Source organism: Aspergillus bombycis, assembly GCF_001792695.1.
Source record: "Aspergillus bombycis strain NRRL26010 chromosome Unknown contig00009, whole genome shotgun sequence".
NCBI classification, from domain to species: domain Eukaryota; kingdom Fungi; phylum Ascomycota; class Eurotiomycetes; order Eurotiales; family Aspergillaceae; genus Aspergillus; species Aspergillus bombycis.
This window is the reverse complement of record NW_019170011.1, coordinates 121,466-148,316: the sequence shown is the minus strand read 5'-3', so window position 1 is coordinate 148,316 and position 26,851 is coordinate 121,466. Positions and strand designations below refer to the sequence as shown.

General features: G+C 50.3%; 9 protein-coding genes across 9 annotated transcripts; 5 read left to right on the top strand and 4 right to left on the bottom strand.

Annotated features, from left to right (window-relative positions):
* Window positions 1-871: 871 nt before the first annotated feature.
* On the top strand, window positions 872-1,963 carry xanC (transcription factor xanC; the record flags this gene model as incomplete). Its single annotated transcript, XM_022530667.1, has 3 exons — window positions 872-986; window positions 1,045-1,554; window positions 1,644-1,963. The coding sequence occupies 3 exons, from the start codon at window positions 872-874 to the stop codon at window positions 1,961-1,963; spliced, it is 945 nt and encodes a 314-aa protein (XP_022393160.1).
* A 1,208-nt stretch (window positions 1,964-3,171) lies between these two features.
* On the bottom strand, window positions 3,172-5,815 carry ABOM_003536 (putative C6 transcription factor; the record flags this gene model as incomplete). The annotated part of the gene is made up of 5 exons (XM_022530666.1): window positions 3,172-4,237; window positions 4,291-4,381; window positions 4,436-4,570; window positions 4,627-4,886; window positions 4,950-5,815. The coding sequence occupies 5 exons, from the start codon at window positions 5,813-5,815 to the stop codon at window positions 3,172-3,174; spliced, it is 2,418 nt and encodes an 805-aa protein (XP_022393159.1).
* A 1,188-nt stretch (window positions 5,816-7,003) lies between these two features.
* ABOM_003535 (MFS transporter) lies at window positions 7,004-8,786 on the bottom strand (the record flags this gene model as incomplete). The annotated part of the gene is made up of 4 exons (XM_022530665.1): window positions 7,004-7,269; window positions 7,324-7,655; window positions 7,712-8,315; window positions 8,369-8,786. The coding sequence occupies 4 exons, from the start codon at window positions 8,784-8,786 to the stop codon at window positions 7,004-7,006; spliced, it is 1,620 nt and encodes a 539-aa protein (XP_022393162.1).
* A 1,934-nt stretch (window positions 8,787-10,720) lies between these two features.
* ABOM_003534 (phosphoribosylformylglycinamidine synthase) lies at window positions 10,721-14,815 on the top strand (the record flags this gene model as incomplete). Its single annotated transcript, XM_022530664.1, has 1 exon — window positions 10,721-14,815. The coding sequence occupies one exon, from the start codon at window positions 10,721-10,723 to the stop codon at window positions 14,813-14,815; it is 4,095 nt and encodes a 1,364-aa protein (XP_022393161.1).
* A 361-nt stretch (window positions 14,816-15,176) lies between these two features.
* Window positions 15,177-17,801, bottom strand: ABOM_003533 (putative gamma-tubulin complex component GCP5; the record flags this gene model as incomplete). The annotated part of the gene is made up of 1 exon (XM_022530663.1): window positions 15,177-17,801. One exon carries the CDS (start codon window positions 17,799-17,801, stop codon window positions 15,177-15,179), a length of 2,625 nt encoding a protein of 874 aa, XP_022393156.1.
* A 324-nt stretch (window positions 17,802-18,125) lies between these two features.
* Window positions 18,126-19,519, top strand: ABOM_003532 (glycosyltransferase family 15 protein; the record flags this gene model as incomplete). Its single annotated transcript, XM_022530662.1, has 4 exons — window positions 18,126-18,279; window positions 18,369-18,620; window positions 18,684-19,302; window positions 19,363-19,519. 4 exons carry the CDS (start codon window positions 18,126-18,128, stop codon window positions 19,517-19,519), a joined length of 1,182 nt encoding a protein of 393 aa, XP_022393155.1.
* A 930-nt stretch (window positions 19,520-20,449) lies between these two features.
* Window positions 20,450-21,363, bottom strand: ABOM_003531 (cytochrome c oxidase subunit VI; the record flags this gene model as incomplete). The annotated part of the gene is made up of 4 exons (XM_022530661.1): window positions 20,450-20,598; window positions 20,649-20,766; window positions 20,939-20,984; window positions 21,170-21,363. 4 exons carry the CDS (start codon window positions 21,361-21,363, stop codon window positions 20,450-20,452), a joined length of 507 nt encoding a protein of 168 aa, XP_022393158.1.
* A 1,311-nt stretch (window positions 21,364-22,674) lies between these two features.
* Window positions 22,675-23,182, top strand: ABOM_003530 (putative quinol monooxygenase; the record flags this gene model as incomplete). Its single annotated transcript, XM_022530660.1, has 3 exons — window positions 22,675-22,737; window positions 22,858-22,970; window positions 23,032-23,182. 3 exons carry the CDS (start codon window positions 22,675-22,677, stop codon window positions 23,180-23,182), a joined length of 327 nt encoding a protein of 108 aa, XP_022393157.1.
* A 1,541-nt stretch (window positions 23,183-24,723) lies between these two features.
* On the top strand, window positions 24,724-25,878 carry ABOM_003529 (elongation of very long chain fatty acids protein; the record flags this gene model as incomplete). The annotated part of the gene is made up of 3 exons (XM_022530659.1): window positions 24,724-25,143; window positions 25,194-25,476; window positions 25,532-25,878. 3 exons carry the CDS (start codon window positions 24,724-24,726, stop codon window positions 25,876-25,878), a joined length of 1,050 nt encoding a protein of 349 aa, XP_022393133.1.
* Between the last annotated feature and the right edge of the window lie 973 nt (window positions 25,879-26,851).

Below are 26,851 nucleotides of genomic sequence, written 5' to 3'. Positions count from 1 at the left end.
CTGAAGAAAATATCACGCTGGTGAGCCCTAGCACTGGTGGCGAGCAAATCAGCTGAGCCGTGCATGAATTATCCGCGCAAATACCCCTACTCCGTCCTATCAACGCAGGTTCCATAACACCATTTGTCAGGACTTATTGGAACTAACTGGTGTGCCGAGCTGGCGCCGCCCCAAGCCTCATACGTCCCGCATGGCTGCTGACTTGGGTGTCTGAACAGCACACCCCGCGAATCGGAATGGAACAGGGCTCAGTACCTCGTGGCTATCGGGGGCCACGGTTCAAGTATCAAGTACCATGGGTGCGAGACATAATATTCACTAGTGCCCGTAAAGCCAGGAACGATGGAGCAATTCTAAGAAGTCAATTCCGTGGATATCTAAACACCTTATCCCAAAGGTCAACTACGCTTTTTGCTCCCGGGGCCTTTTTCATATATACCCGGAACATTGTCTCAATCTATTACCGGCTCTCGTAAACTCTCAGGCGCGTTGAGCGACGAGCAAATCAAAGGTCGTCCCTCAGACTCTTATACTTTGATATACCAGAACCAGATAAGCTGAGAACACGTCAGACTTTTTTATGAGAACACCGGGTAAGGCTGGCTGCCCCTAGGTTGGTTTGGTCTAGGTTGATCTGAATTTATAGTAATTAAATATATGTTGGCCACCGCTCGTTGTCCATACATCCTCGCCATACTTCAACCGAGAACTGCATCTCCGCATCATCATTTCAAGTGCTACAATTCCCTAGGTTAGGCGGTAGCTCCGCTCATTGCGAGAGAAGTCAGAGGTGGAATCACAAGCGTGAGGGCTTGTACACATCTTGAGTGAGCGAAGTGGGGTGGTTTTCAACATATATTCTCACAGCAAAATGCGCGCACAGCATGCGAGGGACGATCGTGCCAATGGCGCGGCAAACCCAAAACAGGAACAGGACCCCATCGAAAGAAGAAGGCTACAGAACAGGCTGTCCCAGAGGAATCATCGTGAGTCTATCACTTCCAACTTGAGTAGAGAGCATGGCACTAACCCCGCCCTGCACAGGTCGCAAAATCCGAGACCGAATTGCCAAACTACAGGAACGGGTAATCGCGAGTGAGCTCAGAGCCGCGGCGAGCCTCAATGGTTGGAATTATCACCATCCCACAGCACCATTGGTGACACCGACACCAGCGTACGATGTTGAGAGAAAGGTACTATCGCCTGCTGTCGAGGTTATGCCTGCGATGAGTGGTACTTATCTGCCTGGTTCGACGGGTACCTACTACCCTTTCAGTACTCTGAGTCCAGCACCTCCTCTGCCACCGCAGCCTTCACCAACCTTTCCTCAGTACGAGCCCACTGCGAAAGAAGTCGACTCGTCGGGCTCATCTTCGCCGTGTGCTCCCACAAACAGCAGTGTATGTTCTCCAGGCGCTAGCTCCTTCAATCTGGACATGGCACCGAATGCCTCGAATAACTACGTCCCATCTGAAATGAATGGCCAATACCAGACTGAGCCATGGAATATCTATACCCAGAATTCTCAGTCCAACTTCTACTACATGACCACAGGTGAGTTTCCATTCTGTCCCTATATCATATATATATGATACATCAACCGCTGACACTTAGAAGAGGCATCACTGCCTCAGATACTACAGGTTCTAGACAACGGAAATATGAGGCCAAAGGCAGTCATTCTGCTCCAACCAGACGCTCAGCAAGCAGGAGTTCCGCCACTGTCTACATCTCAACCTCCCTCACCAATGGAACAAGCAGCACCAGCTACAAGCGCCTTTCCCATACAGGGCTTGACATGTCAGTGCCACAACCGAAGCTTCCTGACCGAGTCTCCTGTGGACTGGATGCACGCGACAGCCTCTACAAGTCTCTGTCCCTTGCACGGTTCATCGCCACTGGATGGCTATCAACCGAAGCTGCCATGAAGCAGCCATCCGCGAGAAATGGGGATCTTTCCTAATAATCAGCATAGATACGGTGTTAATGGTTAACATGGGTGTTTATTCCAAGTCCTAGTTCTAGTTTATGTTTCCTAATTCCAATCTACGTTTATTACATCCAAAGTGGCCTCGCTCCCTCTACACACAAAAAGTAGAATCACTCATGCGAACGCCAATCCCAAAGACACACACGCTATTAGTATACTATATTCAATATTAAGCCCAGCCACCAAACCTACAATCCCCCAGCCGGGGAAGGCTTCCCGCCCAGATGTACTCTCCAAAAAACGCCAAGAGGGGTCTTTCTCCACCTCATGCAGCCCATACCACAACTGACGGCCTATATCACATTTCTCGAGTCACGCATATAGGTATACATGCCTACTTCGGTGTGTGTCACCGAGTCTACATTTCCTTTCTTGGATCCGGTCAACTGCTCTGGGGTCTCTTTGTCGCTATTGTCTAGACCGGGGTACCTAGTAAGTAACGTAGTATCTTGATAACTTCGTGCAGGGAAAGATGAGGCTGTGGTAGAGAGTGAGGTGACAGTTTGGCTGGCTATGTGGTGTTCATGAATATATCATCGATTTTCTCGGAAATGGAAGGGTATCTATCTCGAGCTCATGGGTATACGGGTTATTATACTCACGAACCACCCCCTCCACAAAACATCCATTACCGTATACTCAGCGCTGTAAGCTGAACCACAGCAGCCACCCTCCACCAACCAACCAACCAACTCGCAATCTCCTGAGACATAAGCCCATCATCTTTCAATACACCCCCGACATAAACCTCCCTCCCCTCCCCCGGCGGCACGAACACCACCTCCTCCAAGCCCCTCACCGTCTCAAATGTGGTATGATGTCTCGTGACCCTGCTCTCTTATACTCTCCCAGCCGCACGAGAAAATGTAGAGTGAGAAGAGGAGACAAGGTCCCTTATTCCAATGGTAAACATCTGACATACGTATGAATGCTGTTTGCAGAATAGAATCAGATTATCTCTTGTTTCTAGCAATTAAAGTTTCATGAAAATATCACAAAGATAGGCTATCTAAACCAAGACCTAATTTTTTTTACAGGAAAGACCACATCAATACAAGATAAACACCACGCCAAACCAAGATTTACAACCGAACGCATATATACTCCCCTGGTAAAGCCGGTCCATGCAATCATAACGAACACTTCATAACGCCAAGTACCAAGTCCCACATGGCGGATGATCAGCTCCAGAGCGGTGGGTGAATGTACTCCGCAGCCCGGTCAAGGATGTTGGGTATTGTCCACTCCCCGCTGGTGGAACTCTCGGGCGTCGGTGGCGGAAGGGATCCGACGCTAGGCGTCATGGCAGCGGGACCCGGTGGTACCAGGTTTTGCATGGATGCCGTAGCTGGGTTCAGATATGCGCCTTGGCCAGTTGGCAATTGACCGTGGGAGCTGAAGGCGGCTTCGAGTTTATCCAGTGCGCGGAGTGTTTTGGTCAAGGGCTTGGCCCACTGAGTCTGCGTATCGACCACGACAGCCGCCGACGCAGGGGAGGCGGAGCTGAGGGCGGCGGGACTGGTGACTGTTGTGTTGGTGGTGGTAGGAATGGCCGCACTGAGGCTTCCGTTGCGATCCGTCTGGGGAAGGCCAGACGTATCTCCCTGACCAAACAAGCCTTCTTCGTTGGCCCGTTCTGCAATAATCATCTTCATCTCGCGTAAAAGAGTCCAGAAACGGGGGTTCGTCTTAGATTCGTCTGTGACTGCGAGCAAGAAAATCGAACTGATCGCTCGTTGCAAGGCAATCCAAGACCGGGACGCATGGGAGCTAACGGTGTGCATTTCAACATAGGCTTCGACCGTGGTCATCAAGTTGCTAACGCAGTCAGAACGCATACTGCTGGTGAGCGGGTCGTTGGGGTCGGCTGTCATTTTGAGAGACGGTCGGAGGAGCTCAGAGGCGAAGTATGAGGAATGTAGCTTCAGCACGACTCTTTCAAGGTGTTCGGAGGTGGAGAAGCAGTATTTTCGGTCACGCAAGTAAGGCTTCGCCTCGATCATGATGTGTTGGATCCTTTCTTTGTATGCTTGGATGGTCTTCTGGCTCAGCTGTGCGTGGGGATTGAGCATTCGGCTGCGCACTACTTCCAGCGCTAGGGATATGTTCCGGCAGAGCGTTTCGAAGTACGAACACTCGCCAGGCGTTGAGTCCTGTTTATAGGCTATCTCTGGTTGGCAGACGGCCGTGGTTGATGGTCGATCGTAAGAAAGCGAGAAGTGGCTGTCCTGCCAAGCCATGGACCACCTTTGCAGTGTTAGAATCATCCTCGATCACAGCGGCAGGCGCAGTCCACTCACCAAACATGTCGCCTACGGTATCTCTCCGCGGTGGAAAAGCGGCTTGATTCAACATGCAAGCCAAGCGCGAGCCCCATTCGAAGGGTCATGCCTGGCACTGGTTAGCTCGATTGGCGCAGAATTGGGCATGGAACTATCCACATACCAAGAAGAACGTAGGAAATGCCGGGGTTCATATTATAGGACAGAACATTGCCAATCACAAGGAGAGTCTGAATCGCGTCTATTGTCGGGTGCGACAAGAAGTTGGTCATTCGGAGACACTGGTACGAACAACATACTACGTCCAGTAAGTCAAGGTTGTTCGCAGATGGAAGTGGAACACACGACGCTCACCATAAACTTGAGACGTTAATTCTCTCTCCTTCCCGGGCAAATCGGAGGACTGGCAGCCGGAGGCCAACACAGCAAACAACAAGCCGAGAAATGCTATGGAAACGCCAAATGGTTTTTGAGCTTGATCGTTATCCGAGCGGTATATCCCACCGGTAGCCGTTCTATTACTCAACAAAAGATCAAGGTGCATCTCGAAACTAGGTATGTCCTCGAGAACAGGATAAATAGCACCTGCGATGTCCCGATAGTAGTAGAAAAACCTAGCCATGGTTTAGCATAAGAACAAGTCTACTTAAACAGCAGACTGGTTTCCAGAAACATACTCCTTGCACTGCTGATCACTTGGGAGGGCACTGCAAACAGCGCTAATATCAAATGTGGACATATCAGACGACCACAGGTCGACAAACGGATACGTCGCAGATTCATTATCAAGACCGAGTTTCGGCAGTATGCCACCCTCCAGAAGGGTTTGCAGCTGGTCTGACCCGGACTTGTTGTTCAATATGTAAGCAAGGACGGATCGCGATCCCAGGTGGACAGTGCCTTCGCCCAGCGTGTTCGCCGCATGGATCCCCTCTCGCTCCGGGGAAGCGGCCTTGGACCGGTTGCTTACATCACCGCTCTGCACGCTGACCGTCTCTAGAGAGGAGACCTGTCCTTCTTCTGCCTTCTCCAGGCCGACCCGGAGATTCGTGATGGTTTGCTCCATCTCCTTTAGCCTGCTGCGTACATTATCCCACTCCTCACGCGCAATTGAGACTCGCCCGGCAGACGTTAACGGGTTCGATCTCGCCGCGCCAGGTTCCTGTTTAAGCCGGATAGGTGTCTCAGCCGGTCCAGGGAGCCCGATGCTTTCCGATCTGCCCGGTGTTGCTGCGGGACTATCGCGATATTGGGAAGGGCCCGCGCCGCCCATGATGCGTTTTTTGGAGGGTCGTTCGTACGAGCAGAGGTCGGCATGGTCACGCTTGACACATCCATCACACGGGAGGTTGCGATCGCATTTGACTTTTCGCGCATGGCAGGGATAGCACGCCTTCGGCTCACGCGCTTTCCGTTTCGTTCGGATAATCGCATCGACTTGGGATTGCGGCAGGTCGGAGACAGGTCTCGAGGGCGCAGCCGTCATGTCGGGGCCGTTCACCGACGGCGAAAACGACATGGACGGCTGGTATGGGGACGTCATTGGGAATATTTAAGGTTGAGTGGGAATTACTTGGTCTCGCGGTCACTGCAGTGCTGCGATTCAACTTTTTCGGTGTTTCAACGTCATGCAAAGAACGGAATCACATAGGAGGCGGATAGGCGGAATACGAGACGATTCAAATCACAGTGGTCGCTTTCATAATTAAGTCGAGGGGAGGTCCATAGTTTTAAATAATTATTTTAATTCCGGTAACGTCAATACTTGGCAAGCTTATCGAGAATTCGTCGAGGAGGACGAGGAAACAAAAGGCTACGGTCGGTGACTAAGGCCGCAAGGGAAATCCCCACGTGATGCGGAGCGGGGAAGTTTTAGCTTCTGCATTTTAGGATTTGTTACGAAATCTTAGCGTTTACATGGAGTCACACTTATTTAGTAGCTCTATGAAATAACTCGTCAGGGTTAACTAACTTCTCATTCTATAGTATTAATAATATACTAGGGCCATTTGTTAATTTAATTTGGAGCTTATAACCGAACTAAGGACCTTATAATTCTTATTATAGTACTAGTACTAGTGGTATGTAGTAGAAGTAGCAGTAGTAGCTAAGCCTAGGGGTTCACAGTACCTAACGTTAGCGGTAATAATCCCTAAGTTCAGGTACATACAGCCTCTAGGATAAAAATTCTTCAAACCGGTCGAGGACTGCAGGGCTGCATTGTCAAAGCGGGAAATGTCTTCGACCTCCAGCTGACTAGTTGATGCTCCACCTGTATAGACTATGATTAATGTATTAATAGTAGGAGGTAATATAGTAGAGCTATATCCTCCCTAGATAGATGGTGCGTTGGTATTGGTAAACTTGGTCATAGTTTCCGGTTACATTGTCTCTGCAGACCTTTTAGTCCCGCCGTACTATGACGTCCTAGCTTCTCAGCCGTACCTAGGTTAAACCATGTACTTTCTTCCGAGGCCCTCGACCCAATTAATTCTCTCAGTGAACTTTATTAAACATCTCTAGGGGTGTATCTTCTATATTAGCCATGGTATATATAATCCAAACATTCAAAACATATCACTCGTAAGCCCAAACAACGTGCCGGTGCCAATCCTTTCGGAATTGCGGAATCCGACCCTGGACACAGAAAATCTATGTCTAGTTCAATGTAAAATCATCCTTTGTCGCACGGAAATAAATTATGTGCCGGGTTCCCAGAGAGAGAACACGTTTAGCTCTTCTCGACCTTGCCGGAATTCTCTTCGTCTTCGTTATAGGCAAATCGCGAGAAGCGGCGAATAGACTCGCCCTTGAAATAGAAGACGTAAGGAATGGCGCAACAGGCCAACGCAATGAAAGCCAGCAACGTACTGGCCCACTGGTCACCCAACCGGTCATACATCTGCTCGGTAAACAGGACTGTGGATGCTCCCCACATGGACCGGAGGAAAGTCTTTGCGGCAAGGGCAGACGCGGCTTGGTGCTGGTACGTATCGACTACGATGCCGTTAGTCAGGAACGCTGAGGAGGTAGACGACAGGGAAATCTCACCAAGGTAGTTGTTGGCCGAGTTGTACAGAAAGATAAAGCCGAAACCCACTGGCCAGCCACCGATGGCAGGTCCGAACCAATGGATCTGCGGATATGATGTCCATGCGAAGATGAAAAGTCCGACCGGAATAAACCAGCACGAGAACATCATAGGGATCAGGCGTGCTTCTGCGGGAGGCTTGCCGCCATACTTTGAGTACAGCGACAGATAGTGCTTGTTGATAAATGGAGAGCAAGCCGCGCTCATGACAACACCGATGGCCAGGGGAATGAACATAAGACCGGTAGACCCGGCACTCCAGCCCTTTCCACCCTGATACACGATGGGGTACCTAAAGAATCATGTTAGAGGGCGGTACCACTGGTTTGAGTTGGAACGTGAACTTACGCAACAAAGAACATGTACAGCAAGCCATACAGCACGGACATGTAGATCGAGATGAATAAGACGATGGGTTCCAGAAACAAAAGCTGGAAGGGGCGGAAGAAGAAGATGCGCAGCTTCTCACCCATCGGCCGAGAATCCAGTTCCGTTTCGGTCACGTACTTGGGATCGTTCTGTGTCTTCCTGAGTTTCTTGGCTCTCCGCTTCAAGATCGTTGGGGCATAGGTTTCCGGCACGGTGAAGGTGATCAGCACCCAGGAGACAAAGGCCAGGATCAACATCAGCCAGTAGAGCCACCTCCACCCGGCGGCGTCGGCCAGGTAGCCACCCGCGAGCGGACCAATGGCGGGTCCAAGGAAGGGGCTTGCGGAGAAGGCTGCCATGGGGACCCCCCGCTCTTCGTTTTTCCACAGATCCGCCAAAGTACCACCGACCAGGGTCATCGGGGCACTAAACGCAATGCCGTCAATTGCTCGGCACACGATGAGAGTTCCGATATTCTTCGACACCGCACAAGGAATGATGAAGATAACCGCTATGAGGAGGGTGAAGGTATAGACCGGCCTACGGCCAAACATCTCTGACATGGGTGCAAACGCCATCGGACCTAGCCAGTCAGTGCCAGAACCAAGGAGGGATGGATGACCACAACACACGTACCAACACCAAACCCAATGACAAAGACTGTGACAACCACGAGACTAACTTCTCGCGAGACACCAAACTCTTCGGCCGGTCCTTCTATATCGGCCGTGATAACACTACTCGCGAATGCGACGACAAAGCAAGTGAACGCAACCACCATGGTACAATACCATTTGAACGCTTTGGACCAATTCTTGGGGTTTTCCGGATCGTCGATGGTAAACGTCACTAGCTTCCAATCCTCCATCTTCCCCGAGGCAGCGGACCGAACGGGCTTGACGATTTGACCGGCCGCGGTTTCTGTTGTGTATTCCTCAAGGTTGGCATCGCGGGTGACTTGGCGAACGGGTAAATCCAAGTAATCTGTGTCTTGCCCGGACCCTGAGAGGGTCCGAGTGGCATCGAATGAGTGTCCTGACTGATTGTCTGGCATGGTTGTTATGGACAGAACACCAGGTTAAGCGCTTGACTGGTTCGATGGGGAGGCTATCATCACGACTTGGAATGGGGGCATATGTGCTTCTTATATAGAAACGCATGGCGCAAGGATCAGGCGCGACCCGTGGGCACGCAAACACAATTTCTGAGAGCTAAATTAAGGGGCGCGAATTTTCGCAAAGATACCAGGCAGGAAAGATGCCCAAGATGGCAGCTCACGAGCTCAGCTTTGCATCCAATTCCAGTTTCCTATCAAGTTGCCCGATATGGAAGCAGGCGCGCTAACCGCATCTGGAAAGATACGACGAGAACACTTGCTTATCGTAACGTCTGATTTCCTGTTTCTCTCTGCCAAGCATATCTGGCTGATTATCTTTGGATTTGGTTTTTCTCTTTTCCGCTCGAATTAATTCTACCGACACATACGGAGGACTTCCATACATACATGAGCTATAATTGCATGAATCCATAGTCCGACAGAGTTTGCCCCACCTTCTATACCCAATGTATTGACAATTTGAGAGACACCTCCTTTGCGTTTACAGCGTTATTATCCGAGTCAACTCTGACGCGGCCAGGTTATTAGTTGTAACTTCACACTTGTAAACGTATACACTTGGTTTCTTGAGGCATTACATGATACCATAGAGCCTTAGCGGTACTAGGGAAACACTAGTTCATCATCTATATGTTCTTCATATCAGGCTACCAGTTATCCTAATAACCTCATTAGTGTTATGATCTCTACCTGATTCTACCACAAGTTTCCGGCATACATATCTCGTCCAGTACAAGGTATGATCTCTCTACTATGAAATAGGAAAGGCAAAGGTGCTGTCAGTGCTTAAACTAGTGCCAACCCAAGGTTGCTTTCCGGGTCCTATATCCGCGTGGATAGTTAGACTGTAAAAGCAGTCGACTACTAGTCTACCTAGTACAGGGAGTATAAAAGTTTGAATGGCTAGATCCGCCGCCAAGGCTCTTGGCACCACACCATTTTCATTATGTCATCGGAATTACGGGCCACGGAGGGTATTACCGCATGAGGAAAGGTCCTGTCTGGTGTGTCATCGATTTGGATTTTCAGTTTTTTTTTTTTTTTTCGACTCTCTCTTTGACTTCTCTTGCTCCAGGTTTTGCTTGTTTCCGAATCCCATGAGCTTGCTCCGGAGTATCCACTTCACACGGAGATTGTCTCACTTGGATTCGATCTTAAGCAGTGTGGACGTAGAGTACCCAATCCACTTTGCTCACGCTCCAGGTTCCTCTCTTGGGTCTTGACTGGTGCTCTAAAGCCAATGTCAGTGCATTTCTATAGTCTAGAAAGATGTTCGCCCAAGGTCGAGAACTCGGACACGGTCACCATGGACCCATACTCCAGACTCTTGAAGCCATGCCATCCCCATCAATAAGGTGGACACGCGCTCAGTGAAACACTGGGTCTGCCCCGTAGTGTGAACCCATCTTCTCACATCACCCCATGTATCCGACTATCCCAAACCACCCATCATGACCCTTGGGGTGTACGAGGTACGAGGTATGAGGAGCATTGCATATAAAATGACAACAACCTGAGGCAGGAAATCCTCCGGGGGTAAGATTTCTCCGGGGCAATGATCCCACGTGATTGATAAGGTAAAGTGATAAGCCGAAATCGGCCTAGCGCGGGGCCTTTTTCCCACGCCCTCCCAAAAAGAAAGAATTAATTTTTAGACAGCAAGACGGTCGAGCAGCTCAAAGCCCGTCGCTGTGCTCCTCATCGCCAGTCGAACTACTCGTTCGAGGTGTGTCCCTGTACACATCTCTTCCAAACACTTGGACCTCTCCTCCTGAGTGTCCTATCCGATTCTTCTTCTCCTTCCTTCCCCCGCCTCTCTCGTTCGCCTCCGTCTCCGTTGAGTCATTCCGGGTCCCTCCTACACGTTCAGAATGACCTCCGCTTCCTCCGATGCCACCTTTCTGGCCCTACCCGGGTCTGTTGCCTTCTCGCACTCCCGGGGACATGCAATTGCGGCCAGTATTGGAGCTCAAGATGTTCGAGCCCAATGGATTCACTACGTTCATGCGGCTCAACCCTTGGATGAACCACAGCAGAACGTTCTGAAGCAGCTCCTGCAATACGGTGATATTACCGACATTCCTCCCTCCTTCAGTGCCGAGGACGGCCAGTTCGATGTCTTCTATATCTTTCCTCGGACCGGAACTATTTCCCCATGGAGTTCACAGGCCACCGGTATCGCCCACGTCTGTGGCTTGCGCAAGTATGTCGACCGCATTGAGCGCGGATTGAAGATCTCGTGTCTCCGTGCGAATTCTGCAGAATACAAGTCGGGCTTCCAGGATGTCTTGCACGATCGCATGACACAGGTTCTGAGCCAGGAAGAACCTGACCTCCACCTGATGTTTTCCGAGCACAGCCCTCTTCCCCTTGAGACTGTCCCCCTTCACGGAAGTGACAAGTCTCCGAAGGAGGTATTGCAAGAGGCAAACAAGCGGTTGGGGTTGGCTCTGGAAGAGTCTGAGATTGAGTACATTGCGGAAGCTTATGGTCCCAATGGTCCTATTGCCCGTGACCCTACCGATGTCGAGCTGTTCATGTTTGCACAGGTCAACTCGGAGCACTGCCGTCATAAACAATTCAATGCGTCCTGGGTGATTGATGGGAAACAAATGCCCAACAGCCTGTTCGCGATGATCCGCAATACACACAAGAAAAACCCAGAGTACACGGTCAGTGCCTACAGCGACAATGCTGCTGTTCTTGAGGGAGACGTAGCCGCTCACTGGGCGCCCGAGGCTTCCACCGGGGAGTGGAACCACACGAAAGAAATTGTTCACTTCTTGGCCAAGGTCGAAACCCACAACCACCCGACGGCGGTATCCCCATACCCGGGTGCCGCAACTGGCTCCGGCGGTGAGATCCGTGACGAGGGTGCCGTCGGACGAGGCTCCAAGCCCAAGGCAGGTCTTTCCGGATACTGTGTCTCTGATCTGCAGATTCCTGGCTTGAAACAGCCATGGGAACTGGATGTTGGCAAGCCGAACCACATCGCTAGCAGCTTGGATATCATGTTGGAGGCCCCTATTGGTAGCGCAGCGTTCAACAACGAATTCGGACGGCCCTGCATCTCTGGCTACTTCCGGACTCTGCTGACAGAAATTGACGTTGGCAATGGCCAGAAGGAAGTTCGAGGCTACCATAAGCCCATCATGCTTGCCGGTGGTGTCGGAACGGTCCGGCCCCAGCACGCCATCAAGAAGCCAGAAGTGGTAAAGCCTGGTGCTTTCCTCGTCGTCCTTGGTGGGCCTGCCATGCTGATCGGCCTGGGTGGTGGTGCTGCCTCCAGTATTACTTCGGGTGAAGGTTCTGCTGAGCTGGACTTTGCTAGTGTGCAGAGAGGCAACGCTGAGGTCCAGCGGAGAGCACAGGAAGTGATTAACGCTTGTACCGCTATGGGTGACAACAACCCTATCAAGTTCATTCATGACGTTGGTGCTGGAGGTCTCTCCAACGCCCTTCCCGAACTGATCCATGATTCCGGCCTGGGCGCCACTTTTGAACTTCGTGAGGTGGACAGCGCCGACAAGAGCATGAGCCCCATGCAGATCTGGTGCTGCGAAGCTCAGGAGAGATACGTCATGGCTATTGGGGAGGACTCCATGAACAAGTTCACCGCTATTGCCAACCGTGAGCGTTGTGGCTTTTCCGTCGTTGGCCGTGGAGGCGGAACGTCCGAAGAGGAGAAGAGGCTCGTTCTCATGGACAGGGACTCGGCTGAGTACCCCAAGCCCATCGACTTGCCCCTGTCCGTTCTATTCGGAAAGCCCCCCAAGATGACTCGAGTCGTTGATTCCCGTAAATTGAATCTTCCTGCCGTCGATGCAACCCTGACGAAGTACCTCCCTGCTCTTGCACCCAACCATCTCGAGCTCATCGGGGAGGCTGCTAGCCGAGTCCTTTCTCTTCCCGCGGTTGCCTCCAAGTCTTTCCTGATCACGATTGGTGATAGAACCGTTGGTGGTCTCACTGCTCGCGACCAGATGGTCGGTAGGTGGCAGACTCCTGTGTCTGACGTCGCTGTCACTGCCACGGCATTGCTTCAAGGAGTGAAGACCGGTGAGGCTATGGCCATGGGTGAGAGGCCGAGTCTTGCACTGATCTCCCCTGCCGCTTCGGCCCGTATGGCTGTTGCGGAGTCGCTCATGAACATTGCCGCTGCTGATCTGGTTGACCGTCTCAGCCACGTGAAGCTCTCCGCCAACTGGATGTCCGCTAGCAGCCACCCAGGTGAAGGTGCCGCCATCTACGAGGCTGTGGAAGCCATTGGAATGGACCTGTGCCCCAAGCTTGGCATCAGCATTCCTGTCGGAAAGGATTCCATGTCCATGAAGATGAAGTGGACCGATGAAGCCTCTAAGGAGGCGAAGGAGGTTACTGCACCTATGTCTCTTGTCATCTCTGCCTTTGCGCCGGTTGGCAACTACCGCAAGACTTGGACCCCCGCTCTTCGTCGTCTCGAGGATGTCGGTGAGACCGTCCTTATGTTCGTCGATCTCTCCTTCGGCCGGAAGACTTTGGGAGGCTCTGCCCTTGCTCAGGTCTTCAACCAGGTTGGTGACGACTGTCCTGATGTCCGTGATGTTGAAATCTTCAAGGACTTCTTCGATGCTACTCAACAATTGCAGGACGCGGGCATTGTCCTGGCCTACCATGATAGGTCTGATGGTGGTCTGTTCACCACTCTTGCCGAGATGATGTTTGCAGGCCGTTGCGGTGTCGAGGTCATGCTCGATAACATCTGCCCTACCTCTGGCACGAAGGATGTTGTGGAGACCCTGTTCACTGAAGAACTTGGAGCTGTGTTCCAAGTCCGCAAGGAACACGAGATGCAGTTCCGCTCCTGCTTTGCCACATGCGGCCCCCCTGCTGGCCTGATCCACAAGATTGGACGAGTTTCTGAGAGAACTAAGCAGAACCTTGCCATTTATCACGGACACACCTTGGTGTACCGCAAAAACCGTGCCAGCCTTCAGCAGACCTGGTCCAGCACTTCGTACCACATGCAGAAGATGCGTGACAACGCCGCTTGTGCTGATCAGGAATATGCCAACCTGCTGGATGATGCCGACCCCGGTCTCTCATGGAACCCAACTTTCGACCCCAAGGATAAGGCACTCCCTATGCTCACCAGCCTGACCTCGATGTCTCCTTTCAGCAACAAGCCTCGCGTGGCGATTCTGCGTGAGCAAGGTGTGAACAGCCAGGCTGAGATGGCTTTTGCTTTCAACATGGCCGGCTTCTCCGCCGTCGATGTCCATATGACTGACATCATCTCTGGACGTGTGTCCCTTGCCAGCTTTGTCGGTATGGCTGCTTGCGGTGGTTTCTCTTACGGTGACGTTCTTGGTGCTGGTCAAGGCTGGGCCAAGTCTGTCCTGCTGCACGAGAACACCCGCTCCGAATTCCAGAGCTTCTTCGAGCGCCCTGATACCTTCGCTCTGGGTGTCTGCAACGGTTGTCAATTCCTGTCTCGTCTGAAGGATTTGATCCCCGGCGCCCAGAACTGGCCCAGCTTCGAGCGTAACGCTAGCGAGCAGTACGAGGGCCGTGTCTGTATGGTCCGTGTCTCGGACCCTGATCCCTCCAGGCCCAGCGTGTTCTTCCACGGCATGAACGGCACCTCGCTCCCCATCGCCGTCGCCCACGGTGAGGGCCGTGCCTCCTTCTCCCCCTCTTCCAACGTCACCGCCCAATCCTTCGTTCAGGAAGGTCTCGCTCCCGTCCAGTATGTGGACAACGCCGGCCTTAAGCCAACCATGAAATATCCCTTCAACCCGAACGGCAGCCCCGAGGGTATCGCCGGTATCCGCAACGCCAACGGTCGTGTCCTGGCCATCATGCCTCACCCCGAGCGTACCATCATGGGCGGCATCGCCAGCTGGCTGCCCGCCAAGGCCCAGGAATGGGGTGACATCGGTCCCTGGGGCCGTGTCTTCTACAGTGCCAGAAGATGGGTCGGTTAAAAGTTTGAAGTCTTTCTTCACTTTAGTAGCTGCAACTGGATTGTATATGCTTGGTCATATCGTATCGTTTGTATATGTGGGATAAGTTATCCCTGAAAAGAAAATCTATTCCCGTAGAAATTGGTTGTTATTGCGACGTCTTTCTATATTTTCCCTGGTTTGGAATGTTCCAGGATGAAATCTTGATACGATGGCATGTTTTAGTAAATTATCAATGAATTACAGCTTTTTTATTGTTCTCATTTTCATTCCAGTCTGGTTCTCATCCTAAGGTTAATAGAATAGACCCAACCACAAGCACCACGAATAAAAAGCAATACACAGTCATAGTACTCATTATCATAATAAACCAGAGAACATTTTATAGTCCTACATGATCCGCCGTCCGCTCCTTCCTCCACTCCAACCGCTCAGCCAAAATCTCCCAGCTAACCTGCGCATTCGCACGACCCACGCCCTTCAGTCCAGCAGCCAGGAAACCGACCAGTTGATTGAACTGATCTTGGGTCGTTTTCACTTGCTGGAAGTATTGTGTTTCGTGAACGGGGGTGTGTCTATCATCGTGTTCGAGCTCCTCGTCTTCGTCTTCCTCTTCGTCACTCTGGTCTTTGTCCTGGCCGTACTCCTTCTGGGCAGAGTTGGTCTGGTTATAGCGAGTAGATTGGAGATCGGAGAAGGATATGCAGAGGTCAAGGAGGGAGATGATTGCTTCGTAAAGGGGGACTAGGTTTTGGGAGAGAAGGCATTGGTCTTCCAGGGAGGACATGTAAGATTGGTGGACGGACACCATAGTATCGACGTCGTTGCAGGCTGCGAGGTCTTTTCGGAGAGAGGCGGTGGTAGTTGAGATGACGAAGTCGGTCATGTGACTGTAGAGCGTGTTGAGGAACCAGAGCATGTGATGTCGGAGGGCGTAGGCCTGGGCGCTCTTCCTGGGTTCGGAGGGTTGGGAGGAGTATTGTAGACGCTGTTTTACGATGGTATGTTTTGCTCTGCGGATTTGCATGAGGAAGGTCGAGAGGCGTTGGTAGCTTAGGATGGCGTCTTTCGTGATGATGTTAGCGACGGGCCAGGGGAGGATGTAGTCGAAGCAGATGGCTTGGAGGAGCTTGACGGAGCGACTGTGGGTGTTTTGTTTGCTGGTGGGGTCTTTGGATGACCGGACTATTACTCTGGATGGGTCGATGAAGGGTAAAGTGCTGAATGCGCTCTGGGCGAGTTCCGTGAGCAGATACCGATCGTCCCAGGCTCCCCGGCCTCGGTCGATAAGGTCGAATATTTTAAGATCGATGGGCCCGAACACGCTCATGTCTTTGCAATGGTAGATATGTTCCAGCGCTTGGAGGGAGACCCCTAGCCCACACTGCTGATCAAGCTCTCTTCGCAACAGCGATGATGTGAAAGAGTGGTTCTCGTCGACTATTCGCCCAAAGGCCGAGTCGAGTAATGCTGAGAACGGCATGTAAATGGAGGCAGATTCTTCTGGGAATACGTCCCCAAGTGTTAATGAGCTCTTTCTTGCGTGTGTCTCGCCCTCCGACACATCCAAGTGTCGCAGGAAAACCATGCTTTTGCCTGCGACGAATATCTTGCGAGCGACAGGTTGGACAAATTTCGGCGCACTTGAAAACCACGCTGATTCGTCCAACGTATACCATCCATGCCATAAGGTTCGTAGGTCTTGGTCATTATTGCGATTGTCACGGACAAAAAATGAGCCTTGGTGGGATTCCTCTAACTCTCCCTTTTCCATCCAAAGGCGAATTGGGCGTGCGTAAGTTTCGAAGCACGAAAAGAACAGTTGAGCTAGGAACTTGAACTCATTTTCGTCACCGGTAGCCTGCGTCATGCAGACGGAGTCGTAGAGGAGGTCAAGACAACGTACTGGACTATCTGATGCGTCATGTCTGAGATTAGATACAATTTCTGCTAATAAAAGAAGCAGCTTCGATTCACGGAGAACGCTCTCGTATAGCTGCAGAAGACTGACCGCAATAGTTGCGGATTGCGATAGGTACTGTGACTGCACATTAGACAAGAACCCATCAAACTCGCGCAGGCGATCTTCAATGCCTCGGTGGAAAGTCTGCAGGTAAGGAATGACCCGCGGGACTTGGTTGTATCGTCTTAAGATGTCTATTTTAGACCCAATTGAGCAGAACGAACGTAGTAATGAAGATAGCGTTTCACTTGATAAGTGTGCGAGTGAGTATTTTCGGTCTACCTCAACGCTTTCATGAAGACGCCAAAACAAGGATGTAGGTAGGCCTTGTAGCATGAATATTGTCTCTCTTACGATCTGAAGCTCTGTGAGTACTTGAGAGGAATTGCCTCCATGCAGTTCACTACCGGCACTGGTTTCATTTCGCCAGAATTGGGCGCTTTTGATCGATTCCACCAGGTCTTCATCTTCTCCCGAAGAGAATAGGTCCTCTGGAATCACGTAGTCCTCTTCTAGGGCTATGGAGGTTTGAGGTAAAGAGCGTCCATGATAGCTATCGCTTGATACGGACGAGAGGTCATCCTCGGAGGATCCAGCGCCGAAGTCTACAGATTCCCATATATCCTCCTCACAATACGCAGTTCCGGAAACATCTAACTCTGTCCAAGATAGGGATTCCACGTGCTCCTGAGGCTTCGGCCTCTCGATGCGATCTACCTTTGACAACTGAGCAGGGCGATCAGCAAGCTGCAGCAACAACGATAGGATCTCAGGGAAACAGGAGTCCCGATGTTCATTTAACTCCGTGAGACGGGCGCGGAGAGCGTCTGCTAAGTCATCTTTATTGAGGACCTGGAACTTTTCTTGAAGTCCCTCTAGCTGCTTGGCCACCGCAAACTGGTCCGTACGGCCATGAGCATTCGCTCTTAAAGTATCCTCGGTACGACGTTTCAGGATTTTGAAACGGGGGGTTCTTTTATCAACGTTAGCGACGGTCGCAACCAACTCGTCGGTTAGCGCACTAATACTGGCGGGGATGGCCATGACGGTTGGTTGGAGGGGTTAACTGCAGAACTAAGCCAGCAGCTAGCGCACAGATGACTCCCCATTGCCCATCACAACGAAAGGGGGAAGTCCGTAGTTTAGTAGAATTGCGACAGCTTTTAAGGAAGGGTTACGCGGCTTTTGTATTGATTGGCGGCAGCAGTTGACGTGTTGTTTGAGTCGCCACGCTAGACCCATTGGGGGAAAGGCGGCATCGAGACCTTGTGCTGCGAAGTCTCTCCTATACCAACTCTATTCATTACCTTTTTTTTCCCTCCTTCCTGTCTCTTGCTTGCTGCAGTTTCGCACTCAGTTGAATTCAAGATGGCTGTCGCAAGACCCATTCGCATGCTGGGTGCGTCATGCATTATTCTCATTCTATTCCTAGTCTTCCAAATGCACAAGGCACCTACTGCCAACATTAGTAAGGGGTCCAAAGGGGAGTATACCGGCATCCAAAGTGACCCCCTCAAGGAGCGTATGTTTTCCCTTCCACCTCTCCTTTGCTGTCTCACAATATAAGTACCGTGCATATTCGAGGCTGACACAACCACTTGTTTTTCACAGCGACCGGAGAACCCGAAGGACAGTTATGGCGAGCCGACGAGCACGATTATGCCCCCGACAGTGCCAACTCCGCCCGGACCAACGCGGCGCTCATCTCTCTCGTCCGGAACGAGGAGCTGGAAGAGCTGATTCCGACAATGCGCGATCTGGAACGGACCTGGAACAGCAAATTTAATTACCCCTGGATTTTCTTCAACGACAAGCCGTTTACGGAGGAGTTCAAGAAGCGCACACAAGCGCTGACCAAGCGAAGTGCCAATATGGTATGAAGAATCGAAACGAGATACATGACACGGTCGGTCTAACTATACTCAGAACAAGTACCGAAGGAACACTGGGATGTCCCCGATTGGATCAACATGGACCTCTTCCGCGAATCCGCCGAGGTGCTGAAGGAGCAGGGCATTCAGTATAGCGACAAGGTATCCTACCATCAAATGTGCCGCTGGAACAGTGGCCTGTTCTATCAGCACCCAGCCCTCAAGAACTACCGTTACTACTGGCGCGTCGAGCCCAAGGTTCAGTTTTTCTGTGACGTTGATTATGACGTGTTCCGATTCGTAGAGGACCGCAACATCACATACGGTTTCACCATCAACCTTTTCGACGCTCCCCAGAGTATCCCAACTCTCTGGCCAGAGACGAAGAAGTTCCTGGCCGCGAACCCTACGTATCTGTCCGACAACAATATGCTGGACTGGTTGACGGACGACCAACTGCGACCAGAGCACACTAATGCTGCAAATGGATACTCCACTTGCCACTTCTGGTCCAACTTCGAGATCGGCGACATGGAGTTCTTCAGGGGAGAAAAGTATTCTGCTTATTTCAATCATTTGGATCGCGCGGGTGGCTTTTACTATGAACGATGGGGCGATGCTCCTGTGCACTCGATTGGTCTGGGTTTGTTCGCAGATGCGGCGAAGGTTCATTGGTACGTAAATCGGTCCCATATCCCACCTTCGACGCACGCTGACTGGGCTAATTATCACAGGTTCCGCGACATTGGATACAATCATATCCCTTACTACAACTGCCCCAACTCGCCCAAGTGCTCCGGCTGCACTCCAGGCAAATTCTACGCCGGCGAGCCCTTCCTGGCCAAGGAAGATTGCCGACCTAGCTACTTCAAACATGTCGGAACCCATTAATCTTCTGTAACATCGTATTACATTCTCTGGAAGCGCTCGCAGCGACCGTCAGCAACCGTCTAGGCTCGACACGAGATTGGTTGTGTCAGCTGCGGCGAACGGGCATGGTTCCTCTTGATGGACCTGTATAATATCAGACTTGGGACTCAGCGAGTCCACTTCGGGTACGAGAACGTCCCATTATCTGACATCTAACGACCTCAGTGCGCGACTATCACGACTGGTTTCTTCCATTGTACATCGCATACTCAGCATTGACGACCCTAAGCACTTTAACTTGTTTCTCTTAAAAATCCTGGCGGCGTTGAAAGGATCGGTCATGGTCATTTTTATTCGATGTTCATTCCCATATTTACCTTAAAATCGTCTCATATTTGATATCTAGCCGCGTTGTGCTATCTTGATCGAATTGCTGCCGGCCTTTGTTGTACCTATATTTTTCGTGATATTCCAAACTGCTCTTGTGATGAGGATACATTAGACCGGCGCATCCTATCTCTTATTATCTCGTTTTCCATATCATCTCGTTCCTTTCGTTGTTGACATCTGCATATTGACAGATGCACCTTGCAACACGAAAAGGGTGTATATCACGGTCGTTAGGAATCCATTTTATGCGTCCAGTGGACATCAAAACAACCCCTCAGCTTGAATTTTCACTATCTCCAATAATACAGAGTACAATCAAATGCTCACAAGATTTATAGTAATAGTAGCACTGGTATAGAAAAGCACGTGTGCACCTCCATTCAAACCCCGTGACAGTAGGGCTCCGGTCGGAAGATAGGGATAGATCAAACCCATCAAAGAGACACGGGGGACACCTCCTCCAACTGCATTCTAGAGTATGTATACAGCTTTCCTATCTAATCGACTGGCACAGTGGGACAAAAAAAAGTGATTTGGCATGACGAGACTATGGTCGATTATTTACTGCTCGCCGGGGTAGAGCTCTTCACGGAGAGCAACGCCGAGTTCCTGGCGGAGACCCTCGAGGGCCTCGAGGTATTGCTTGTACTGGTCCTGGGTCTCGACCTTGGCCTTGATACCTATTCGGACGAGGTGTGTGAGTTTTACGACTGTTTCACAGAGTCATGAGAATGCAGGGGAAGAAATGGGGGAAGCGCACCCTCGAAGACGCGGACAGCGGTAGGGAAGTCGTTGACGCGGCGAGCGGCCCTGAGAGCAGCGGAGAGGACCTCAACGGAAGGGACGAGATCGTAGGCGAAGCAGTTGTTCAGGTTGCGCTGGATTGATAGCAAACAATATATCAGCATTGAGCTATCTCACATGTAATATAGGTACATATGATAGGGTGGAGCGATCTGCCAATGGCAGGCTGGATGATTATAAGACCGAGATCCAAGTGGATAAGGGCCATATATGGAATGATCTCTGTGCGAGGGAAGCCTGGCTTACCTGGAGCTCGAAGACATCCTGGACACCGTCGAATTCCTTCTCGAATCTGTTGCGTTGCAAGCGTTAGTGAGAATCGAAGGTCCTTGTATTTTTTTCCCTTTTTTCGGCGATAGATTCCGACAGCAGGCGTTAGGAGATTACGGCCAACCGGATCGAGCCCCTGTTGTCGTTGTTTGAGGCTCGCTCTCGGCTCGTCGTGGGCTCAATGGCTCGCTGGTTGGGTTGGCATACCTGGCAGAGAACTCCTCGTATGTCTCATCCTCGTGGTGGCCGCCCAGGCGCTTAGAGGAGGTGCTGAAGGCAGGACGGTTGATAGCGAGAGCAACCGGGGTCTGCAGGCGGGACCGGGGCAATTGGGGAGCTCTGAAGAGGCTGGCAGGGCGGACGGCGCGGGTCGCGACACGGAAGACAGAGACGGGCGACATTGTGAGGGGGGTTGGAATGGAGAGGCGGGCGAATTGACGTGGTGAGAGGAGTGGAGGATGGGCAAGGTGTGGACGAGGTTGAAGTCAGAGGACAAGGACGGCTGCGCTAGGATTTTGCGGGTGGTGTGAGGCGGTCGGTGCCTCAGGTTTTGCAAGCGGTCGTCCGTCATCGATTCCTTTGGCGGCTCCCGTTCACGCCCGACGGTGGCCTGAGGCTGCAACCGCTGTCATTCGCTCGTTCCGGCTCGTGATTTGTATTTCTTGGTTCTGATTGGTTCGAACATAGTCGTGTCAATTCTGGGCGGCGATTGGTTCGACTATTCCGGTGCTTCCATCCTTCCATATGGAACAGACTCAGTACTACTACTAGTAGTACTAGTAGTACTAAGTATTGGCATTATATCTGGTCAATCGTTGAGAACTACTCCGTACTGTCCTTGGGATAACAACCACCAATTCCAATGCTAGGGAGCTGGCTAGAATAGTTAAAACGAAAATACGAAAATTTATCAAGATAGATTCGGCCACTCAACTAATCACTCTCGCTCGTCGCTCGTCTACAAGGGATTGCGTAATCCAATTCCCATTAGTTACATTATCCCACCAGGATCAGTTTTCCGGACCATAAACTTATATTGTCGTATGGCTGCATGAATCGAGATTATATATGGACGGTTTTCTCTTTGTTTCCATGGGAAATTCCAGGCTATCGGCTATATAAAACAAACTAGGTCGAATTGTCTGTTAATGGTAACGCTGGGAAGAGAGGTCACCACGGTGGGAGATTATACTTGGCTTCCAAATTGGTCTAATTCAAGCATCGATGATCTGATAAGATACTCTTCATGAAGAAGCTCAAATTCCCCAGTTACCTCACCTGTAAACTGGGAGACCAAAAATAGTGACAGTGGTCTGGCCCGGCGTATATCGTGATGCCTGAGGCGACAACCTGAGTGACTCGAGATAAGATCGTTGACAATCAAAAATGACATCAGTTTCAAGAACATCATGAAATATCTACACTGGTTGAGTCAAACGTAGTACCCTCCGCTTGTTCTTATCCTCGAGCCTTCGGCGACTTTTGTTGAGAACAGTGGATCGACGATTAATAATCTGCCCTTGAACCCAACCATTTATCAGCAACGATTTCATCATCGTCCTCGGCATACCGAGGTACTAGCGAGGTATTTATATCAAGATCTAGGGATAGATTCAAAATCTCTCTCATTAACATATCCTATTTTCCTGCTTCAGAAGAGTACTATATACCTTTGCAATTCATCTTTCCTCTTCACGATCTCAACGAATAAAATGGCGTCCGCAGTCATCAACCAGATTGCCCTCCTTACTCCTAAGGAGGGAAAGTTTGACGATGTGAGTGCCTATCAATTCGCAAATCGGCCATCTGATCCAGACTAGCGCGCTTTGATCTAGATGAGAGACTCTTCCATTTAATTTAAGAATTGAAGCTAACAATCCCCGTTCACCGTATAGCTCGCCGCGGAATTGGCCAACATCACCCGGAACGTGCAAGAACACGAACCCGAGACTCTGGTGTACTATGCTTACGCCGATGCCAAGAAAGAAGAGATCATTGTCGTTGAGAGGTCAGTCTATCCTTTTGCTATCTGTTGTCTTTTTTCCATGTTTTATTGACAACATTGCTAGATATGTGAACCAAGCCGCCTTGGACAAGCACCGGGCTGCACCTTACTTCCAGGATCTCATCAAGAAGGCCCCGGAGCTGTTAGGCAAACCCCTCGAACTCAAGGTTGGCCATGAGTTGCTCCAGGAATCTGCGCAGGTTGTCCGATTGTAAGATATGAGCTTTATCTTTTTTATATATATAGTTTGATGACATTACATATGACATAAAATTTGATTATGTATCTTCTCTATAAGTATCAAGCTCAATGTAACTCTGCATCAGCCGGACAGCTCACTTGGAGAGGCCGAGTTCATTAATGCTGTGCGGGCATGTTCCCTTAAATAGAGTTCTTTAAACTTTTTGTGCATGCCAACAGTCTACTGCACGATGTCTATGACGCGCATGCACTGTAGAATGTTGGCCTATCCTCTACCACGTCAACAACTTGACTGGAATCTATTATAAGAAAACTTACATAGGTTCATGTTTCGCATGGGGAATAATTTGTTGTTCGGATGAGGTTTAGAAGTTGAATGAGGATACACAGGACCAACTTGTATATACTAGTACGGTAGGAAATATAGAACAATGAAATAGGCACTATCAAAGTCACAGGGTGTATATATATATATATACTCACACATTAATACATAATTATAACGGCCACTTACTCTAATACAAAAATTTCAACACTGTTTACTACGGAGTAAATACAAATTCAATCAAATTCAATGCAAATGCTGTTAAGAAAGATTAACCTAGATCTAAGCAAATGTGGTCTATGAAAAGTAGTTCCCATGGCGATACATGTCAAGAAATTGCGGCGGATAATTAGGAGATGGATGTCAGTGGGACTACTAGTGGTAACTAGTAGGCTCATCTATTATTGAGCTCCCATGACTTGGCGGACCCTAATTGGTAGATCTGAGGGACGTGAAATTGGACTCCATCGGACTGCCTGGGACTAGCAGCAACCATGGATTCGACACAAGTACGTGCATGTGAAAATCAAGGTGGTCTGTTCGCTGTTTGTTGGATCTGAATTTGCCAATAAGTTGTTAATCAAGTGAGCCTACGCCTTGTCCATACTGTACCCCAAGCGTCACTACAATTGGATTCTGATCACCGTCGGGAGTTCGAGGACATAAGGCCGGACCAGACAAAGCAACCAAAAAGTCGAAGCCTGAGGAGGGACTCCGGAACCACGGGAAGGCACATGATCCGCGGGCCCTAATGAACAGTCGCCCCTTTTTATCAAACCCGAGGTGTGTCCCCTGATTGGTCGAGCCCTGCGGACGTGCCGGCGAAACCAAAAAGGGACCCAACCAGAAAAAAACGACACGCGGAGAAGATTCGAATCTCCTTGCGCTTGCGCTTTCTTCGCTTTTCCTCTCCACCTCCTTGTCTTGTCAACCCAGCCCCAGTCGACTTTTTCTTCTCTTCTTCTTCTTCTTCTTCTTCTTTCGCTTCTGTTCCTTTAATATTCTCCTCTCTCTTCTCGACCCTCTCTCGCGCTTTCCTTCCCTTTCCCCTTGTCATTCCTTGTGCTGTGTTGACAGGTTGCCTTTCAGCAGCCCAGAGGAGAGAAAACAAAGGAAAAGAACGCATCTGTAGTCCTCAGGGCTTTTTTTTTGGCAGCAACTTGTCTAGCGGACTGCTGTTATTTGGGCTTATATACGCTCGATTTCCGTGTCGCAACCTCACCATTCACAATGGCGCTCGAATTCTTACAGAATGTGCCCCGTCCGACGATTGATCGGCCGTTTGGCATCCACCTCTGGCCTATCTTCGACCAGGCTTTCGAGAAGGTTGTGGGCTATCCCGCCAGCGAGTTCAAGTTTGTTGAGGGAGAGACCCCCATGTCCGGCTTCCGGGAAACCGCCGCGATGCTCGTGACCTACTACATCGTGATCTTCGGAGGCCGTATGGTTATGAAGAATTTCCCTGCCCTCAAGCTCAACACCCTGTTCATGATCCACAACTTCTACTTGACCGCGATCAGTGCGACTCTGCTGGCCCTTTTCATTGAACAGCTTCTGCCCACCATCTGGAGAAATGGAATCTTCTTCGCCATTTGCGACTACGAGGGTGGATGGACTCAGCCCCTGATTGTTCTGTACTATGTTAGTACCGTGACGATGAGAGATTCAGACTAATAACGGGAATGCTGACGCGTCAATAGCTCAACTACCTGACCAAGTACCTGGAACTCATCGACACCGTCTTCCTGTTCCTCAAGAAGAAGCCTTTGACCTTCCTCCACACTTACCACCACGGTGCCACCGCTCTCCTCTGCTACACCCAGCTTATCGGTTTGACCGCCGTCCAGTGGGTTCCTATCACCATTAACCTTCTGGTTCATGTTGTCATGTACTGGTACTACTTCCAGAGCGCCCGTGGCATCCGTATCTGGTGGAAGGAGTGGATCACCCGTCTCCAGATCATCCAGTTCGTTATCGATCTTGGTAAGTAACATGGCTGTTGACGTTCGGGAGGGACCGCTGCTAATCACACAATTAGGTTTTGTCTACTTTGCATCCTACACCTATTTCTCGTCCACCTACTTCCCCTGGGCACCGAACATGGGCAAGTGCGCTGGAGAGGAATTCGCTGCCTTCGCCGGAATGGCCATCCTGAGCTCCTACCTGTTCTTGTTCATTTCCTTCTACATCGCTACCTACAACAAGGCAGCCAAGACCGGCCGTCCCCGTCGCAACACTGGCAGACAGGCTGTTATCGATATGGCCAAGATGGAGGTCGTCCCTTCTGCCAACGGAAGCGCAGCCAATGGCAGCGCCAAGTCGAACGGAGCGGCAACCGCTTCTGGCCGCTCCAACGGCCCCGTCACCCGCTCCCGCAAGGCCTAAGTCCATCATATCCCTTTGGCATTTTGGAATGACATTGGCGCGACCTATGGAGCGATCCGCTTGGTATAATCATACCTTCAGAGGGCCCACAGGAGGGCCAGCAGAATTCGTTCCAGGAGTTATGTTCGCTTCGGTCCCGTTCGAGTTCTGATTGGATCTTTTGCCAACTCCTGGCGAAAGACACCAAGAACGAGACACTTCTCGATTTGCATTTTCAACCGTTTAATCTGGTGCTCAATGTTTTATCTGTTTAATGTATGACCATTATGATATTGGTCGCCTTCACTTCGCGGCCATGATGCACGTCAATGTCGCTTTGCTACATATGAATGTGCAATACCAGCTTCCAGCTAATGTGTGAGGGGTTCTCTTCTGCCTGGGAACGCATCGAAGTGGCCCAAGTTGCTCCGATCGTTGCCAGTCTGTATTCTACCTTATTATCACGTCTTCTGCCGGGTGCTGCTGGTTGCACCCGTCTCTTTTTCTTTTTCTTTTCCCCCATCAATGTCTTTTTACACCAATTGTGAAGTTTTATAGATGCCAGCTAAACTTAAATGTAATCATGGTCATGTGTGTTTTCTTTTACCAGATGAACAGAAAAATATTCGATATTACTGCTAATGTATATATATTTCTTACACTTTTTGAATCATATGCAGAAATTCTCATTTCTAGGCACTTATAGTCATGTCGAATCGTTGAGAGGCGCACTGTAGGCTATGCATTCAAGCAAGTCCATGTACTAAGGACCTATTGATATACGCGATACCCTACAAAATTATACACTATGACCATAAGGTGACCATTCTCACTGTTGGTACATGTCACGATTATACCAGATATTCGATATTCCATAATACATAGAGTCATAGAAACTACGAGGTCAGGGAAAACTAACAATAGAACCAAGATCTCCCGAAGCACACACATTCAAAATAGTGAATAAATCCACTTAATTCCCTCAAAACAGGGT